This window comes from Elephantulus edwardii, unplaced genomic scaffold (genome assembly GCF_000299155.1).
Source record: "Elephantulus edwardii isolate Elephantulus edwardi_28Jun2011 unplaced genomic scaffold, EleEdw1.0 scaffold00018, whole genome shotgun sequence".
In the NCBI taxonomy this organism is placed as follows: domain Eukaryota; kingdom Metazoa; phylum Chordata; class Mammalia; order Macroscelidea; family Macroscelididae; genus Elephantulus; species Elephantulus edwardii.
Window position 1 is genome coordinate 24645772 of NW_006399768.1, and position 21448 is coordinate 24667219.

The window sequence follows — 21448 nt, forward strand, 5'->3', positions numbered from 1 at the left end:
ACAAACAACAACAGCACGTAGGGGCAATGATTTTGTAAATTATTACCTAACTTGGGTGGGAATGGAGAGCATTATGCTGAGTGAACTAACTCAGTCCCACAAGGACAAACACTGTATAAAAGCATTATTGTAGAATGAGTATGAAGATCTGAGGAGGGAGGGTGGAGGATGTGCAGGGTGGTGGTGGTGGTGGTGGATTAATCATGGTGTTGTACAATTTGATGGGGGTTGGTGAGGGAAACTGGAAGAATCTGGTATGAAAAAAAAAATTTGAATTTTGTAAATAAACTAGTATAATTACAAAAAATTCCTATCTTTAGAAAGTAAGAATCTATATTTGGTATTAGATAACAAATAGGGAAAAGGAAAACTTTCTTACAGCATAATATCATCTAACTAATGTAGAGTGAAATTACAGAAAAATTACCAGTTTATAACCATGAGATTAATATAAAAATTATCAATGGACACTTGGCAAAAACAAATGAGGAATAAGATATATGTGTTGCCTCAAAATATATTTTCCTAATTATAAGGGAAAGAATATGGTTAATAAAATTGGTACATACACCTTAACTACATAATCAAAATTAATATCACCAATAAAAGGGAAAAACTGAGAACACTGCCTCTTCTGTGTAATTCCTGCCAAGAATGCCTGACCTGTATCTAATCAAGAAGAAACACAAAACAAACCCTAACTGAAAGGTTGTCTATAAAATAACTGACTTATCTTTAAAAAATGTTAAGCTTCAATTCAAGCAATTAAATTCAATTAAAAAATATTTGTGTTTAATTGACTATGCAAAAGCATTTGATTATGTGGTCACAACAAACTGTGGGTGACTCTGAGAAGAATGAGAATCCCAGAACACTTGACAGTACTTACGTGAAACCTATACTTGGAAACCTATAGCTTGGAAGCAGGAGTGGCATCCACTTCCGTGATAGCTTGCCTCTAGAAACCCTATGAACCTGGAGAAAGGACGAAAGTTGTCCACGTCTTTCGTTCATAGTCACTACGAGTCACCTCCGACTTGATGGCACTTAACAACAACAACAACAATGAGAGAGATCAGTTGGCCTAGTGGACAGAAAGTCATGCCCCCAAGCGAAAGGTGGATGACTCTAATCCACAGACCTCAGGCCTGCCTCTAGGCCATATAACCCTTGTATGTCCACTTGCTGTATAGAGGTAACTTATGGTTGCTGTGAAGCTGAACACTGTGACACTGATGTGTCAAATGCAAGAATGGTTACCCGTGGTGGACAGTGTTTGGTGGAGTTCCCTGATTAAAACAAGTTTGGAAGCAGGAGTGGCATCCATTTCCTGTAACAGCTTGCCTCTGAAGAAAGGATGAAAGTTATACAGGTGTCCAGGTCTTTTGTTCACAGGGTCACTATTAGTCACCTCCGACTGGATGGCACTTAAGAACAACAACATAATTGGACCAGGAGGCAGTCATCAGAACAGAGCAAGGAAACACTACATGATTCAAAATTGGGAAGGCTGTACACCAGGACTGTGTCCTATTTCCACACTTTTTCAATCTATATGCAGAACAGACTATCTGGGAGGCTGGGCTATATGATGAGAAATGTAGCAGCAGGATTGGAGGAAGACTCATCGGCAATCTGCATTATACAGATGACACAACCCTGCTTGCTTAAAATGAGGATGATCTGAAGTGCTTGCTATAGAAGGTCAAGGGCTGCAGCCTTCAATATCAATATCAATAATATCAATATCAAGCTCAACATCAAGAAAACAAAGATTCTTACTATTGGGCTAATTGGCAGCATCATGATAGATGATGAAGAGAATGAGATTGTTAACAGTTTCAGTTTGCTTGGCTCCAAAATTAGCACTCTTGGACCAGTAGCCAGGAAATGAAAAGATGAATTGCATTGGGAAAGTCTGCTGTCAGAGACCTCTCCAAAGTACTGAAGAACAATGATGTCAGTCTGGAGACTAAGGTGTGCCTGATTTAGGCCATGATCTTTACAATTACTTACTATGTGTCAGAAAGCTGGACAATGGACTAGGAATGAAGAAGAATTGATGCTTTGGAGCTGTGGTGCTGGACAAGAGTATTGAATGTACCATGGACTGCCAAGAAAACAAACAGATACATCATAGAGAGGGTGAAACCAGACTGCTCCTTGGAGGCAAGTATTTTTAAGCTTCGTATGACACTCCTGCTGTTAGGGACCTCTCCAGGGTACTGAAGAGCAATGGTGTCACTCTGGAGACTAAGGTGCGTCTGATACAGGCTATGGTCTTTGCAATGATTTATTATGCATCAGAGAGTTGGACAATGACAAGGGAGGATAGAAGGAGAATTGATGCCTTCGAGCTGTGGTGCTGGAGAAGAGTATTGAATGTACCTTGGACTGCCAAGAAAACAGATTCATCCTGGAGAGGGTTAAACCAGGCTGCTCCTTGGAGGCAAGCAACTCAACAGCACATAACAACAACTACATGACATACTTTGGACATATTACAAGGAGGGACCAGTCCTTGAAGCGGGATGTCACGCTTGGGAGGGTGGAGGGATAGCCAAGAGAGGAAGAACTTGATGAGATGGACTGATTCAGTGATGGGGGTAATGGGGGTAGGTGTATTGGAAACAATAAGATTGGCACAGGATAGCACAGGGTATAGGGCTGTTGTAAATAGCGTCATTGAGTCACAAGAGACTTGATGGTACATAACAACAACAAGAATCTTCAATTATTGTAATTATTATTCCAAACTCAGAAAATTTTCACTAAGTCCATACTTGCCAATTTAACAGTTCATCTGAACATCTGACTATTGTCTGAAATGTACCATGTCCCAAAATGTTCTTCTATCACCTCAATCTGCTACCTTTACTAAACCAAGAAACTACCGTTCTATATCCAACTGATTTCCAAATATAAGATATTGCAGCCCCTAAATATCTCTTGGATCCATTGCCTCTATTCTTATAGATCTTCAGGTCTTCTATGAAATATTCCCTGTACATTGTTCTCAAACTCATCTACATCCATTCTCTTTATCAAGCTAGAAAAACCTATATAGTTATACTAACCTCATACAACTTCTTGAATAAGGAAGAATCTCCACCTTATATCTCTAACAACGAACAAAGTTCTTTGCATACGACACTCATAACCACTCTTAGCTGACCTTCAGTGGGTTATCAGAGGCTGTCAATCACATGGGAGGAGATTATTCATCTTTCTCTCAAGAAATCACTGGTGGATCAAAACCGTTTAAAAGAGAGATGTAACTGGGTATTTCTGTCATCACAGGAGACTAGAGCGAGGGCTGCATGGTGGAGGAGACCTGGGGGAGGGTTTGTAAAACAATGAAAGAATCTTTTCTTTTACTTTTCCATAATTTTTGGACTCATGTACTTATAACTTGTTAGTCAAATTTGTGTCTTCTAGGTTGCAACACCCCCATGATACATCTTCAAGGATATGAACATGTACAGCCAAGCACAATCAATAAGAGTGCATCTAAATTCCAAAATCAATCTCCATAATAGTCTATGTGTTTCCTACTGCCAAAGGGGCCCTTTAGAGTAGTGAGAGAAGATCTTCACCCTGAAACCCACAGCGTCCCTTTTCAGCAGGAAGTACCTAAGAGAATACGCCGTCCCCTTTTCCTTATGACTCAGGGTGAAGTCTCTCTCAGGGAGGAGTGATAGGGAATGGCAAAGGATACACTGACAAAGAAGATTAATCAGAACTGGCTTTGACAAGCACTGTGGCATTTGGACAAGAACAAACTGGGAGGAGGGTAGAGAGAATAGTGCAACAATGAATGAGTGGAAGCCCAAAATCTCTGTAAATGTTTATGAAAATTAATAAAATATAATTATAGAAAAAAAAAAAGAAAAAAAAATCAGATTTAAAAAAAAAATCTAAACAAACAAAAAAAAAAGAAATCACTGGTGGATCAAAACCACAGGAGAGGGATGGTTTTTAGGTTAACAGAGCAACTTCCTACAAACTATGCCACCAGAATTTCCTTGACATATGACAGGTACTCAGAAATAATAGTGTATAATTAGTAGAAGCAGCAATAGTGAGGCGAAAGAAATCATTACTTATTATCTTGTACATCAAAATCAATTACCTGATTACATTTCAGAATTATTTCTTTTTGCTTATTTCTAAACAATAAATGTACTAATTGTATTCTGGCAGCATAGAAAGCATCCAGAAGAACTTTCAGGATATATATAATAATGAAACAAAAGTTTAAATATATAATACAGCAATATAGCCTTATCAAGTCATTTAATATTCCCGCACCTCAGTTTTGTGATTGGTGAAAACAAGAGGGCTTATTTAAATAATCCAAAAAATCCCACTGAGCTCCAAATTCAAGAATTAAGTTTTTCAATAGGTAATGTTATAGCTTACCATATCTGACAGCTTTTTTTCTTTCTTTCTCATAAACTTTCGTTTTGTATCTTCTTCCTGTTCAAATCTAAATTTCAATACATAATAAAGTTTATAATATGAAATAAAGATCTGAAAATATTTTTAACAACCTTTAAAGATACTCACTGAATAAAACGCATTATGTTCTTACAAGCCGAATTATCACTCAGTTCTCCTGGAATGGTGTTCATGTCACTGTTGGGCCATACATACACTGAACTGTGGCAAATTCTGAGCACAAGTGCATCTGAAGAAAGCTTGGTTGACAGGTCACTCAACACATGTTTGAGTGCTTTTTTGATACAGATTTCTACATTAAAAGAAAAAACCAACACAAAAGTTAACGAAAAAATACCAGCCCTCCACCTTCCCAAGCATTATGTCCCTCTCCAAGGAATAGCCCCTAATAGCAACATGCCCGAAGTATGTGGGGCAATGTGTCATCATCTTTGCCTCCAAAGAACACTTTGGCTGTACCTTCTCCAAGATATATTTGTCTTTTCTTTTGGCAGTCCATGGGATGTTCAGTGCTCTTCCCCACAGCTCAAAGGCATCAATTCTTCTGTCATCAATTCTCCTTATTCATTGTCCAGCTCTCAGATGCATAGCAAGTGATCAGAAAGATCATGGCCTGATTCAGACACACCTTAGTCTTCAAACTGACATTATTACTCCTCAATAATTTGGAGAGGTCTCTAACTATGGATCAAAGTAAAATGGGGTCATCGATAATTTTAATCTTTTCTACATCTGTCATGATACTGCCTGTTGGTCCAGTGAGAAGAATCTTTATTTTCTTGACATTGATGTGTAATCCATACTGAAGGCTGTATTCTTTGAGCTTCTGCAACAAGTGCTTCAAGTCCTCCTTACTATCAGTGAGCAAGGTTGTATCATTTGTATAATGCAGGTTATTGATGAATCTCCCTCTGATCTTTATGCACCATTCTTCTTTATAGAGTCTAGCTTCTGGGAAAAAATTGCTCAGCATACAGAATAAAGAGGTATGGAGAAAGAATACAACCCTGACACATTCTCTTCTTAATTTTAAACCATGTAGTGTTGTCTTGCTCTGTTTACACAACAACCTCCTGGTCCAGGTATAGATTTTGCATGAGCACAATTAAGTGCTCTGGGATTACCATTCTCCCCAAGGTGAGCCATAATTAGTTCTGATATTCACAGTCAAATGTCTTTGCATACTCAGTAAAGCATAGATATTCCTCTGGTTTTCCTTACTTTCAGCCAGAATCCATCTGCCATCAGCAATGATATCCCTAGGCCCACGGCCTCTTCTAAATCCTGCTTGAGCTTCTGTCAGGTCCCTATCTATGTACTGGTCTAGCCATTTTTGATTCATCTTCAGCAGTATTTTGCATGCATATGTTACTAATGATATTGTTTGATAGTTTCCACATTCTGTTGGATCATCTTTCTTGGGAATGGGAACAAATAAAGATCCCTGCCAATCTCTTAGTAGACATCTGTCCTCAAAATTTCTTGGCATAGACTGGTGAGCACATCCATGGCTACATCTGCTCTGAAACAAGTCAATTGGTATCCCATTGATTCCTGGGGCCTTATTTTTTACCAATGCCTTTAATGCAGCTTCCATTTCCTTCTTCATTAACATTGGCTCCTGCTCATCTGATACTTTCTGAAATTTTCAGTGTCAGTCAATTCTTTTTGGTACAGTGACTGTATTCTCTCCATGTTCTTTTATGCTTTCTGGAAGCAGGATTCGTCATCCACTTATTAACACGTTGCCACATACTTTTAAATTGACAACCGTGCTTAGAAACACATTTATTTTTCCAAAGTTTTACCGTCATTAGCGGCAACATGTTAAAAGACAGTCCTTTCAAAACCCTATTAACAGTAAGAGGAAAGTAATATTGACTTATCCAAACTTAAAACCTACCCAAAAAATGCTTTTTGTCTTTTTATCATTTTGGCTGATTGTTTTTATTGTCATTACTCATTGTCAAGGCTATTCTAACACATGGTAACCTTATACATGCAAACTGTTTTTAGGGTTTTTCAAGGCTATGAAATTTAAAAACCAAATTGTGAGGGTTGTCTTTTGAGGTTCTTCCAAGTGTACTGTTTGAACAATTATGCTACCCTGTCTTAATATTATTTATTGTAAATATGTTAAATATTCTTTCTGAGACATTACATTCTTTAGTTCCAACTCTGACTATCCTATCCTAATTTTCAATAAATTCTTGTCGGGGATTTGCATTTGGTGTCTGTGTGTTAAGTCTGTGGTGTCAGCGTGGCTGCCCATGAGTTCTCAGGTTTGCAGTTCTGATGCTATTACCCTTTAGCTGAGATCTGATACATCGTAATGCTCCCATAGTGAGACATGCTAGGAGCAGCCAATCAGTTCAAAGGGCGTTTCCTCCAGATGTGGCCTGCGTCAAATATATAAGCTCATTTTGGCAATACTCTGTTGAATTTTGCTCCATTTGGATCATACATCCAACTTGTCACCATGTGACCTCTGGTTCTTCGGCCTTGAACCAGCACCAGAACATTCTGCCTGTTGATCTTGAATTTGTTTGTCCTATGCAGCTATCATGACGCAGGCCACATCTGTTACTGTCAGTAAGTAGCTTAAGTCGGAAACTGGAAAGAATCCTAGATCACACTTTATATAAATTTATTGATTTTTCTCCCACACTGTTAATGGTACTCATTGTAATACCAAAACTTAAAATCCACTGCCTTCAAGTTGGTCCCAACACATAGTGACCCTCCAGAACAAACTAGAACTGACCCATAGAGTTTCCAAGGCAGGAAATATTTCTGGAAAAAAACGGTGACATTTCTTTCCTATAGATAAGTTGGGTGCTTAAATCACAGTGCCACCAATGCTTTTTCTTTTTGCAATAAAATGTTTATTAGAAAGTAGGCTCTGGTGATTCAGAATTTTTCATGTATAGTTGAAAGTCAAAGTGCCAGTGTAGGTGTATTATATACATTGTGCTCATTGTGGATATTTATACTTATTTTGATAATTCTCTGAGATAGGCCTGTGAAGTATTTTTTATAAACCAGATTTTTTCTCATTTGCACAGAGGTAACCTACAGGCTAGTGCTGTAGGTCTAGCTAGTGCTGCAGGACACAATTTTCAAGTTAAAGTTCCCTTTATAGTACTTACTAGCTCTGTGATCTTTGTTGTTAGTTGCTGTTACATGCTGTAAAGAGTTGAATACAACTCAGAGTGATCCTATGAGCTACAGATCCGAACCCTGTCATAAAAATGTGCTATCTTCATAATTTCTGACATACTAGGGCCCATTTCTGCAATCACTGTGTCAATTCATCTCATTGAGGGTTTTCCACTCTTTCACCAGCTCGCCACCTTTCCAAGTATGATGTCCCTTTCCAAGGAATTATATGAGATGAAGGTTCACCACCCTTGCTTTCAAGGAGTATTCTGGCTGCATATTTTCCAAGATATATCTGTTTGTAGTCCATAAGATATCCAGCACTTTTCTTCAACTTAAAGCTTAAAGCATCAATTCTTCTTCTGCCAGGCTTATTTATTTCCCAGCTCTCAGACACATAGCAGGTTGACGTGAAGAGGCCAAGGCCTGAATCAGGAGAACCCTACTTTCAAGGTGACATCATTGTTCCTCAATAATTTGGAGAGGTCCCTGACTGAAGACTTTTTCAATGTGATATATCTCCTGATTGCTGGTACCAACAATGCGATTAGGGCTCCAAGAAAGATGAAATAGTTGACAATTTTAATCTTTTCTCCATCTATCATAATGTTTTCTAAGTGGTGAGATTTTTGTTTGTTTGCTTTCTTGATGTTAAGGTAGAGTCCATATTGAAGGCTGTGGTCTTTGATCTTCTGCAGCAAGTGTTTCAAGACCTCACTTTGATCCTGAAACCACATTCTTCTTCACAGACTCCAGATTCTGGAATTATTTGCTCAGCATACAGACTGACTAGGCATGGAGAGAGGATATATCCCTGATGTACACTTTTCTTAATTTTAAACCATGTAGTGTTCTTTGCTCTGTTTGTACAACAGCCTCTGGGTGTGGTTATAGGTTTTCATAAGCATGTTGAGTGTTCTGGGATTCCCATTCTTCTCAATGTTAGCCCTCATTTGTAATAACCTACACACTCAAATGCCTTTGCATAGTCAATAAAGCAAGAGACATTCTTCTGGTATTCTCTGTTTCAGTCAGGTGCATCTGCCATCAGCAATAATATCCCTGGTGCCACGGCCTTAATTATACTCAACTAGAACTTTTGGCAAGTCTCTCCTAGCTGACTGGGTGATATTCAGCAATACCGTGTGTGCATGTGATAATTCCTGTTTGAAAATTTCTATATTCTACCTTTCTTTGGAATGGGAACAAATATGGATCTCTTCCAGTCAGTCAGCAAGATAGCTGTGCTCCATATTTCCTGGTATAGACTAATGAGCAGGTCCAGGCCTACATCCGTCATTTGAAACATGTCAATTCATACTTCTTTGAATCCTGGACCCTTATTTTTTTGCCAATGCCTTCAATGCAGCTTGAACTTCCTCCTTCTTCACCATTGGCCCTTGGTTATATGGTTCTACCTGGAATTTTTCAGTGTTGACCAGCTCTTTTTGGTACAGTCACTCTGTATTCCCTCCATCTTCTTTTGATGCTATCTGGATTGTTCAAGATTTTGCTCACGTTTCTCAGTATTACTACTTGAGGATTGAATTTTTCAGTGCTTTCAGCTTGAGAAATGCTGATCGAGTTCATCCACTTCCAGCTCTCTGCACATTCTGTTACAATACTTTGCTTTGTTTTCTTGAGCTGCCCTTTGAAATCTTTTGTTCAGCTTTTTTTACTTCTGTATCTCTTCCCTTTGTTTTGGATTCTCAATGTTCTAGTGCAATTTTCAGAGACTTTCCTGACATCCATTTGTTCAGTTTCCAGGCTTAGAGAAGGGATTAGCCCTGAAGACAGCAATATGAACACCACCTCCTCCTCTTTTGGCCCTTGTATCAGAGATCCAGTCAAGTTATCACCCTTACCTGGAACATTATCCACTGGTAACGGCTGAGAGTCTAAGCTGGAAGGTTCCAGCATTCACCTGGGGCCCTTTCTACTCTGCCACTATGGGCCTCAGATACGCCCTGAACCATGATATTTATATGCCTGATTTGCTATTAGGAGCATAACACTTATCTGTCAGTTTGCTATATGATCATAGACAGCTTATTCTTCCTACTAATTTTCATTTGCTAAATGGAAATAATCCCAGTATATTTCATCAATTTGTAAAAAAAAAAGAAGATTGTGAGGGATTTCCCCCCCTCCCATTGTTGTTGGGGGAAGATTTACCATTAGCAGCAACTAGCTGAAAAGCTAGATCCAGGCCTCCTCTTATTCTGAAGAGTATATCCATAGTCTCTGAAATCACCTAAGACAAATAAAACCAAAATTTCATTATAAAAAAGAAAAAGCACACTCATACCAATGTTAGTCTATTTAAGGTTACATTATATTATGAATTAAGCTTGATTCTTCAAATGATTTTGAGTTAATTCCTTACTTCATAGAGAAAACAAAACTGAAAAACCCTAAAATTCTAAATCCGAGTTTCTCAACTTTTATTCAATACTGAAATAACAGGGAGAGATTAAACATTTATACCAGAGCTGGACTCTCCGAAATCCTCATTCATTTGTCCAGGCAGGCCTAGGCAGGATTATTTCAAAGTCTGTACAACCTGGTGACTCTAAAGGGAATAGGCTGAGAACCATTACAAGTCACTAACAATTCCTATATTTTAGTTCTAACAGTAAGTTTAATAATAACATGAAAGCATTAAGGGTAAAAAAACTACTTCATTACTTTGGTTATGTACCATCAAGTAGGAACCAACTCATAGCTAACCCTCCAGTGAGATATCAGAAGCAGTAAATCTCTCGGGAGGAGACTGCCCATCCTTCTCTCACGAAGCAGCTGGTGGATTTGAACACCCTGCCTATGGGCTAACAGTGCAACTCCTCACCATGAGGCCACCAGAGATCACTTACAGAACTACTTTAAGGATGTAAAAAGAGTACTGAGTCTAACAGGATAACAGCCAGAATCATCAAAGCAATAATGGGACAAATAGATCCTGATGGTGGAGGTATTAACTAGAATATTTTATTGGGAAATGTGACACTAAGAATCAAAAGCATTATATTCACTTGTGCTGACTTAGTAATTCTGTTTTCAGAAACTTAAGTCTCAGGAAATGTATAAAATATATATATTAACCTAAATGTCAACAAGAGGTTGGTTAAAACTATATAGTCATAAAAAATCATGTTTCAAAGGAATATTTAATGACATTGGAAAATATGTGCAACTTATAAAATCAAAACATCACTTGCAAAATGCTACTTACAAGGAGTTCTTCATCCCATGTTTGAGGTTCAGGTAGTCAGTGACATATGACATGCATCATGTATGCGTAAAATTTTTTCTGAAAGTTTTAAAGATCTCTTTGGCTCACCAAATCAATATTAACCATGAGGGTTGGGCTCCTTTAAGAAAATTATCTATATAAAAGCAAATGGCTAACATTTACTAAAAAGCAAAGATGAGATGGTAAGAGGGCAGAGAAATTACTGGAAATGGAATAATCAGAGTGGGAAAAAAATAAGAAAACTGACACTCTATGAGTAATATTACCAATGTCAATGTATATTGTGTAGAAACTGTAAAATGCAAACTAAATTTGTTGAGTAGATGTCCTCCTAAAACACAATACAAATATTTTAGTGGGGGGGGCGAAATTTTGTTATGGATTGATCTATTTCTCTCTAAAAGATGTTAAATCTTAGTCCCTGGTACCTGTAAGCATGATCATATTTGGAGATGATATTGTTGTGTACCATCAAGTTGGAACTGACCCCATAGCTGGCCCTCCAGTGCAAGTTAAATAGCACAGAAGGAGATTGCCCATTCTTCTCCCTCAGAGCTGCTGACCATTTTTGAGATGAGGTCTCCAAAAATGTTAACTAGCTAACATCAGAAATACCAGAATATCTCTCTTTCTCTCTAATTGCACTTGAGTCAGAACTAACTCATGGCAGACCCTCCAGCAGGTTTTCAGAAGCAGTAAAGAAGACCACCCACCCTTCTCCCTAGTCAGTTGGTGGATTTGAACCACATCCTTCGGCTTGGAAGCACAACTACTTATCCACTAGACCACGAGAGCTCCCTTACCAGAGTTTGGTGGGGATGGCCTAGTGGTAAGAAGCTGTGCTGTAACCCAGAAGCTACACAGTTCAAATCCACCAGCTGTTACACTGAAGAAGGAAAGGCCATCTCCTCCCTTTTGATTAACTGCCTTTGAAAACCTGCTAGAGGGCCAGCTATGGGTCAGTTTCAACTTGATGGTAGACATTAACAATCTCATCTGAGTACTGTCTTTATAAAAAAGAGTAGGCACTGAGAGACACAGAAGGAAGATGACCATGTGAAGAATCAACAAGCTAAGCAATGCTATGAAATATCTGGGACTCTCTCCCTCTCTCTCTCTCTCTCTCTCTCTCACACACACACACACACACACACACACACACACTCTCCCCCCCAAACAAGGCTCTTTTCCTAGTATGGAGAAAAAAACAAAGCACTATTATGTGGACTCCAAGTTTCTAGAATCGTAAGACAACACATTTTTATTGTTAAAAACTACCCCCTCCACGGAGTTTTAATAGCCTTAGCTCTGGTGCTATCTTGGCAGTCTTTGCTGTTGGAGTCTATTGTTGGCAGCCAAAGGAGCATCTTCCTCTTTTTGGCTGACCTTCATTGGCTAAGCACGATGTTCTTCTCCTGAGACTGTTTCCTTCTGATAATATGTCCTAATTATGTGAAATGAAGTCTCACCACCCTTTATTTGTAGAAAGCATTCCGTCTGTACAATATTAAAGATACGGATCGGGGGTTCAAAGGAAAGTGCTGAGCTGGAGATACAAATTCAAGAGAAGGCGCAGGGTATAAGGAAAAGTGTACCTGAAGAGCACCACTGCATAAAATGAGGTTGGAAGACCTGGTTGAGCAATTATGATAGCTGGGGTTCAAAGGAAAGTGCTGAGCTGGAGATACAAATTCAAGAGAAGGCGCAGGGTATAAGGAAAAGTGTACCTGAAGAGCATCACTGCATAAAATGAGGTTGGAAGACCTGGTTGAGCAATTAAGATAGTAGGGAAACCAGGAAAGTGGCATTTCATAAGTCAAAGCCAAAGTCACTGCCATCAGTTCCAACGCAAAGTCACCCTTTTCTGAAGCTGGAAATTGCACGGGAGGTGACCATCTCACTCCTTGGGAGCCCCTGGTGGATTAGAACCCCCAGACTCGCCTTTTGGTTAGCAGCGCCAATAACTACCTATTACACTAATGAAACTCCCTTACGGAAGTCAGCGTAATCAAGTAACAGAAGTATATCCTGTCTATCTTTCCCAAGTCAAAACCTTAAAAAACACCAAACAATGCCCTCGTTCTTAGAATGTATGCATGGAGGAGGCACAAGGGAGTGCGCGTGTCCAGAAGCCCACTGCAAGGTTGTCAGAACAGGGTCACTCCTGTTCTAGGTGAGAGGAAGGAACTACGATGAACTAGGACCACCTTAGCCACAGTCCAGGCAGCTGCCATTCGGCAGAGCAAGCTCCAGAGCTGTACTCGCCGCAGCTGTCAAGTTGGAGGAGAAATGGGGAGTTTGATGGTGAACAAAAGTACTCACCATGTCGGCTGACGTGGGCCACAGGCTCTGCACACCAGCCCGGAAGTAGCTTTGCAGCCAGGGCAAGGGGCGGGGTCGGGGGGCGGGGCCTCGGAGGTCCGCCTACAACTCCCGACATGCTCAGCAGATGATGTCATGGCTGTACCATACTCAGTCTCCAGTCTCCGTGCCTTGGGATAGAGACAAGAAACAGGAGACTAATTCTCGCTATATACTCCTGCTTGAAGTATTCCTAGTCTACACAGGCTGAGATCTCTTGTACGTACCTTGAACGTGGCTTGAAATCGTCCTGTGTCCGCTTTCAGAGGGTTCGAAATAGAGTCTCTCGCATCCTGGCAACGACCCTCAACAAACGCCCACTGTCTTCAGAACGTGCAAAGCTCCTCCGCATCCTGAGTCTCAGGCTCGTGGACTCGCGCGCTGGTGCCTGTTCCCTGGTCTCCTCCGCGATCTGAGTTAACAAAGACCAGTTGGGGCTATCTTATCTTTTTTGTCGGATTGGGTACCTTTCTGAGAGGTGAATTGTTCCTCCTGGGCCCCTAGGTGTTTCTTAGATATACTTGCACTCCTGAGCCTCCGTTTCACTAATGGGAAATTATTTCCCTCGGGAGATAGAGTTGCCTAGTCTCTACGGGAGTTGTGCTTCTAACTCAAAGTCTGAGCTTGTCAGGCGGTTCGAATTCACTAGTGCCTGTGCAGGAGAAAAGCGAACACTTGGCTCCCTTGCGATTTACAGCCATGCGAATCCAATGGAGTGTCAGCTGTTGAGGTTTCTTTCTTTCTTTGGGTTTGTTGATTGTTTGTTTTAGCAGTGTTTGCTCATCTTTGGCCATACCTTACAAAGAGTTAACAGGGTCCATATATGTTGTTGTTAGGTGCTACTGAGTGGACTACCTACCATCCATAATGATAGAGTATGAACAAGATCTGAACCTTGCTACTTCGAGTATGAACAAGATCTGAACCTTGCTACTTCGAGTATGAACAAGATCTGAACCTTGCTACTTCTAGCACCATCCTCCGATCTCTGGTTACCTCGAGCTGATTGTTGTAGACACTGTCAGTCTCATCTTATTTTGGGTCTTTCTGTCGTTCACTCTCCACTTTTCCAAGTGTGGTATCTTTTCAAGGAGAACCCTCTCCTGACAACATTCCCGAAGTATGCTTAAATGTCACCATTTTTGGCTCTAAGGAGCACTTCACTTCCTCCAAGACAGACTAGTTTGTTCTTTTGGCAGTTTGTGCATGAGATAATAAATACTCTTCTCCAATACCAAAATTCAAAGGCATGGATGATTCATTCTTCTACCATCCTTATTCATTGTCCAACTCTCAAATGTGTAGGAAGTAATTGAAAACACTATGGTTTGGATGAGAAGCATAGTCTTTAATACCGTTGCTCTTTAGTACTTTGGAGAGGTCCTTGACAGCAGATTTTTCCCAATATAAAGAAATCTTTTGGTTTCTTTAGCGCTTTTACCATGGATGTGGATTATGGATCCAAGTAAAATGAAGTCACAGACAACTTAAATCTTTTTCTCCATCTATCATGATGTTGCCTATTGGTCCAGATGAAGATTTTTGTTTTTTTGATGTTGAGATGTAATCCATATAGAAATCTGTAGTCTCTGATCTTCTGCAGCAAATGTTTCAAGTCCTCTTTCAGCAAGTGAGGTGGAATCGTCTGCAGGACAGGTTGTTGATTAGTCTTCTTCCAATCCTCCTGCCATATTTTAAAAATAATCCATCTTTTTAATGATTTTCACCATACAGATTGGAGCATTCTCCTTGGAGGCTAGGATTTTGAAGTTCTGTCTCACATACTTTGGGCATGTAGCCAGGAAGGGACTTATCCTTGGAGAAGGACATCATGCTTGGTAGGGTGGAGGGACAGTGTGGGAGAGGAAGACCCCAGATGAGATGGCAAATACAGTAACTAGGGCAATGGGTGGAGGTGTATCAGAGTCATTGAGACTGACTCAGTACAGCACAGTCTTCAGAGCTATTTTACATAGGGTTGCTATAAGTTGCAGGCAACTCGATGGCACATAACAACAACAAAAACTACTTTCACCATGATGTATTTTTCCAGGGACTGGCCCTTCTTAACAATAAGCACTAAGTCTGTGAGATGAAATTTCACCCTCCTTGGCTCTAAGGAACACCCTGGCTATACTTCTTCTAAGTCAGATTTCTTTGTTCTTTTACTGGCAACAAACTAACCAAACTCATCCTATAATTCTTGCCTTAGTGGAGACAACAGTTTATGGGGGTGGGGGTGGGGGCGGGGGAGCGACAAATGTTAAACAATTAACAATTACACAATTAATGTAAAATGATAACTCGAGAACTTAGAACAAGTACTTATTGTTATAATAAACCAAAAAACCCAAACACATTGCCATCAATCCATTATTATTGTGATGTTTTAGGACAGGGTAAAACTGTTTCATAGGTCTTCAAGGCTATAATATTTATAGAAGCAGATGGGAGGCATCTTTCTCCTTTGGAATAGCTAGCTGGTGGATTTGAACACTGACCTTTTGTTTAAGAGCTGCGCACTTAGTTATGGAGTTACCAGGATTCCTTGCCTTTGTTAAGAAGTGATGAACGTGTTGAGACAGCTGAAGAAGTGTTTGCTTTATGAAGGTGACGTTTCCTGACTGGAGTAATACAGCTTGTGCAATGCACCTGTCAACTGAAAGGAGACAGATGCAACCAGGGTGCCAGAGAAGGGATGCACATGATACCAGATGACCTTGTGACCCTTTAAAAGAATTTTAGCCTAGTGGCCTACTGGGTAAGGAGTTGCACTGCTAACTCAAAGATTGGGAATGCAAATTCACTCGCTGTTCCTTGGGAGAAAGATAGTGAGCAATCAACTCTGGTTTGAGCTTTGGTGGGTTCATGACTAATAGTTCTGCTGCCACCCCAAAGGCAGGTAGTTCTAATCCATCAATTGCTCCATGGGATAAAGATGGGTAATCTCCACTGTGCAATTTATAGCCTCTGAAGACTCACTGATGGGTCAGCGAGGAGTCTGTTCCAACTTGATGGCAATGAATTGTTTAAGAAAAGCCACTGGAGAGTCAGCTATGAGTTGGTCCTCCTTCAACAGCCCTTAACAACATCATGAATACAGAAAGCCTTTGTTTATTTGGTGATGAGAGGGTAGGGGTTTGTTTGGAAATAGGACATGAATGGAAATATTACATTCTGAAAAGGAACCTTGATGGTACAGTGGTAAAGTACTGGATGGCTAACAGAAAAGTCTGTGATTTCAACTCCCTCACCAGTAAGTCTGTGGGAGATTTGTCCCTTGAAGATTATCGCTTGAGACCCCCATAGGGCAGCCTGACTTTGTCCTGTGACAGTGCTATGAGGTAGAATTGATTTGGCACACAACACCTTCCCAACATTATGAAGCTTTCCATTTGGGAACTCAATCTTTACTCACTAAGATTTATATTTAAAGTAGATCTGGTCAGAAGAATATGGAATGAGGCAGTGTTCTTTTCCCGCTTATGCTTTAGATTAATCTTCATTTGCTCCTTTGATGTCAACATTAGCCATGATTCCTGCTCAAATAAACCATGGCTCCATTTAAAGAATATTTGCTGTAAATTCAAGAAAAAAAGCTTTGACAAGGCACTGAGTTATAAATTTGGAGTCTTAGGTCAATGTATGCCTTCTGCAGAAATGTACAAAAATCCAGTGCCTACCTCATGTTTCCATGTTCTGTTGGAGCTGACTCATATCTGACCCTCCAGTGGGTTTTCAGAGACTGTCAGTTGCACTGGGAGAGGGCCCATCTTTCTCCTGTGGAGCAGCTGGTGGATTCAAACTGCCTGTCTTTGGTGGTAGTGCAACTTCTTACTACCAGAACACCAGACTTCACTGACTACCTCCTAGCTGATGCCTAGAAACAGATTGACGAAATCAAAGTATTCTTAGCACTTTTTTGTTGTTGTGTACCGTTAAGTTGGAACTTAATATAGCTGATCCCTCTGGCTGGTTTTCAGAGGCAGTTAATCACATGGGAGGAGATTGTCCATCCTTCTCCCACAGAGCAGCTGGTGGCCTCGAACTGCGAGACTTCGGGATTGTGGTGCAGCTTCTTGCCACTAGGCCACCAGAGGTCGCATTCTTCTTAACTTGTTGTTATGTGCCATTGAGTCGCCTGCAACTCATAGTGACCCAGTGTACAGAAGCTCTGAAGCTTGCTTTTTCCTGAGCCAGTCTCACTGATTCCAACACACCAACCCCTACTACCCCAGTTATTGTATCAATCCATCTCATCCGGGATCTTCCTCTCCTGCGCTGTGGGTCCACCATTTCGAGTATGATGTCCTTCTCCAAGGATTGGTCCCTCCTGGCCGCGTGGGAAGAGATTTCCCATCTTTCTCTTGCAGAACAGCTGATGAATTTGAACCGAGTGCGTTTGGGATTGCAGTGCTTATCCCCAGGCCACCAGGGTACCTTAGGTTTTGTGTGTATATTTGTTTTTGGTGTTCATAGGATTGCTATGAGTCGTGCTCAATTTTATGGTACCTAACAACAACAATAGCTATAGGATAATCATTGAGCTAATTAGTGAAAGATTGGTGGTTCAGATCCACCATTCGCTGGGGGAAAGATGGGACAGTCTGTTTCAGCAAAAATTGACAGCCTTGGAAAAAGCAGTTCTACTTTGTGCCTTAGGGCCACTATGTGTCAGTATTGTCTTGATAGCAGTGAGTTTGGTTTGGAAGGGTGGGTTTTATGGAAAATCAAGGGATGGGTTCAAGGTGATGATTTTGAATCCCCTTATTTGCCCTGAACACCACAGACTAGCTTCTTTTCTCATGTATTTTGGAGCCTAATGGCTTGTTATATCAAGCTTGAAAATTCTGAGGCTGAAATAATTTTTATTAAAGTTTACTAATTGTTCTCCCCCCCCAACTGTGCCTCTTGTATTTTCCATTATAAAATGAGGTTTTGTTATAAAAGTTGCATCCCTAAGGAGTCTTCTGAAGTCACGAGTATAGAGAACACCACCTCAAGGAGCAACAATGCCTGGGGAAGGAGGAAAGTCTGATATGGACAGGATTGGCCTCTTCAGTGAGATGGAATATATTACTATTGGGGATAAATACGTGTCACCATTTAGTCGTAAGTATATTTACTTCCTTTACAACTTAATAGATAACTATTTTCTCTGAGAAATTTTAGGTTTAATATTTAAATTATTTTTAATGGTCTGTTTTAAAGTATTAGTTCTAAGATTGATGAAACTTGTGAAATTTTGATAGAGTTAAGAGAAGATAGTTTTGTAAGAGGAGGGAACATATTTTATGGAGTTGATCTTTTTATATTGTTTTTCTAAATGATTTTACTTGTAAAGTAAAGCTTGACAGGAAATAAAGTAAATCTCTTAAAGTAAAGTTTGCCAGGGAACTCAGAAGGCTTAATGGTAAGGAACTATGCTGCCAACCCAAAAGCATGTGGGAGAAAGATGGGCATTCTCCTTCTATGAAATTCATTGTCTTTGAAAACCCACTGGAAGGTTGGTTCTCAATGTTACACAACAATAGCCACCAAAGGAAACATAGCGGTTTTCCCCCCAGAATATCCTATCACTTTCCTGCAAGATGAATTTTAAAATAAATGTTATGTGCCATCAAGTTGGAATTGACTCACAGCTGACCTGTACTGAGTTTCAGAGGCTTTCAATTGCATAGGAGATTATCCATATTTCTCTCACAGACAGCTGCTGGATTTGTACCACCTGCCTTTGGATTGACAGTGCAGCTCTTTACCTACTAGGCCACCAGAGAGTCCTTTAAAAGAGCCATGAATAATAACAAGAGCACAAGAAAATAAACATTTTAAATGTCTTAGCTTTTTTACTATCTAATGACAGAGCGTGTAAATTACCGAAAAATATCACTGATATCACGCACTAGCCAATTCCTGCTGAAGATTATCCAGAAACGACTTTGACAAAGAACTACCAGAAATACAAGCTGGGTTTAGAAGAGATAGCACTAGAGACTGTATTGCCAATGTCAAATGGATCTGGCAGAAAGCAAAGAGTACCAGAGGAATGTCTCTCTGTTTCACTGACTATGCAAAGGCATTTGATTGTGTTGTTTCTTTTGGGTTGACCTGAAGAAAGACTGTTGTTGTTATGTGCCCTTGAGTCACTTGCGACTCATAGCGACCCTATGTACAACAGCCCTAAACTCTGCTTTGTCCTGTGCCAATTGCACTGTCTCTGACACTCCCATCCTGATTATCCCAGTCACTGAATCAGTCCACCTCATAGAGGGCCTTCCCCTCCTGCGCTGTCCCTCCACCCTCCCAAGCATGATGTCCTTCTCCAAGGACCAGTCTCTCCTCACAACATGTCCAAAGTATGTTAGATGGAGCCTCAGAATCCTTGCCTCCAAGGAGCCACCCAGTTTAACCCTGTTTGTTTTCCTAGCAGTCCATGATATTCTCAATACTCTTCTTCAGCACCACAGCTCAAAGGCATCAATTCTCCTTCTATCCTCTTTGGTCATTGTCCAACTAGCAAAGCAAAATGTGGTTTCAGAGGGCCAAGAAAACCAATAGTTCTGTCTTGGAGCAAGTGAAACCAAGTTTCTCCTTGGAGGCTAGGATTTTGAAGCTCTGTCTCACATACTTCGGGCATGTACCCAGAGGGACCAATTCTTGGAGAAGGACATTATTCTTGGAAAGGTGGAGGGGCAGCGCAGCAGGGGAAGACCCTGCAGGAGATGGGACTGATGTAGTGACTAGGGCAGTGGGGGTTGGTGTATTAGAATTAGTGAGACTGGCTCAGGACAGGGCAGGATTCAGAGCTGCTGTACATAGGGTCGCTATGGGTCACAGGTGACTTGATGGCACATAACAACAACAACGACAGTTATAAGGAGTTCTGGTAGCATACTTCTTAAAGTGTTGTGCCTCTAACTGAAAGGCTACAAGTCTCTGGAAGTTCAAATTTGCTTGCGACCCTGTGGGTGAAAGATGACCAGTCTCCTCCCATTAAGATTTATATTCCCAGAAATCTGATGGAAGGTCACTGTGAGGTAGAATAGATTTGGTGGTAATAAGTTGAGGTTTCTTGTCTCAATGACCATTATGTAATAGTGAAAAAAAATGAAAAACACTTATATGGAAATGTTGTTTTTATTATTAGGTGCCTTTGAGTCAGGTACCCCCTGAGTGCTCTTATAACCAACAATCTGAACCCTGCCCTATCCTGTACCGTCCTCATCTCTGTACCATTCTTATCTCTGACACAATTTAGTCCATATCAGCAGTTACTGTGTTAATCTATCTTGTAGAGGGTCTTCCTTTCTCCTGCTGATCCACCACCTTTCCAAACATTATGTCCCTTTCCAAGGAATAGCCTCTCCTAGCAACATGTCCAAAGCATGTAAGATGATGTTTTGCCATTCTTGCCTCTAAGAAGCAGTCTGGTTACACTTTCCAAGACATAACTGTTTGTTCATTTGACAGTCCATGGGATATTCAGTATTCTTCTCCAACATCACAACTCAAAAGAATCAATTCTTCCTGTGTCATTTTTATTTGTTGTCCAGTTTTCAGATGCACAGCAAATGATTGAAAAGACTGTGTGGTCTTCATCAGACTGATTATCACGGCTCCTCGGTAATTTGGTTCATGACAGTGGTCTTGACCAATGCAACGTCTCCTGATCAAGGGTGTTGATTGTGGATCCAAGTAAGAGAAAATCATTGAAAACTTAAAACTAGTGGTGAGAAGTTCCATCTTCTTGATGTTGAGATGAAGTCCATATTGAAGTATGTATTCTTTACTCCTCTGTAGTGTTTCACGTCCCCCTCACTTTCTGCAAGCAAGGTAGTGTCATCTGAATAGTTCAGGCTTTCTTCCAATCCTGATGCCACATTCTTCTTCATAGAGTCCAGCTTTGTGAATTATTTGCTCAGTATACAGACTGAGTAGGTATGGACAAAAGATATAACCCTGACACTACTTTCTTGATTTAAAACCAGTATTCCCATGCTCTGTTTGGAAAACAGCTTCTTGATCTAGGTATATGTTTTATATGAGCATGTAAGCAAGATTCTACTGAAGATTATCCAAAAACGACTGGAACAACACATTATCAGAAAACTGCTGGAAGTCCAGGCTGGGTTTAGAAGGGGTCGTGGTACTAGAGATATTGTAGCTGATGTTAGATGGATCTTGGCTGAAAGCAGGGAATACCAGAGGAATGTA

General features: G+C 40.4%; 2 protein-coding genes across 2 annotated transcripts in view; one reads left to right on the forward strand and one right to left on the reverse strand.

Annotated features, from left to right (window-relative positions):
- UFSP2 (UFM1-specific peptidase 2) overlaps positions 1–9869 on the reverse strand; it is a 26606-nt gene extending 16737 nt beyond the window's left edge. Inside the window, exons 1-3 of the mRNA XM_006882245.1 lie at positions 9796–9869; positions 4570–4753; positions 4423–4489 (exon numbers count right to left, since the gene is read on the reverse strand). Coding sequence (XP_006882307.1) covers positions 4423–4489; positions 4570–4753; positions 9796–9859 — 315 coding nt within the window. The 5' untranslated portion in view covers positions 9860–9869. The remainder of the gene's footprint in view (positions 1–4422; positions 4490–4569; positions 4754–9795) is intronic.
- Positions 9870–18246: 8377 nt separating this feature from the next.
- Positions 18247–21448, forward strand: part of LOC102864652 (chromosome unknown open reading frame, human C4orf47) — a 38757-nt gene continuing 35555 nt past the window's right edge. The window contains exon 1 of the mRNA XM_006882246.1: positions 18247–18346. Within this exon, the coding sequence (XP_006882308.1) occupies positions 18247–18346 (100 nt within the window). The remainder of the gene's footprint in view (positions 18347–21448) is intronic.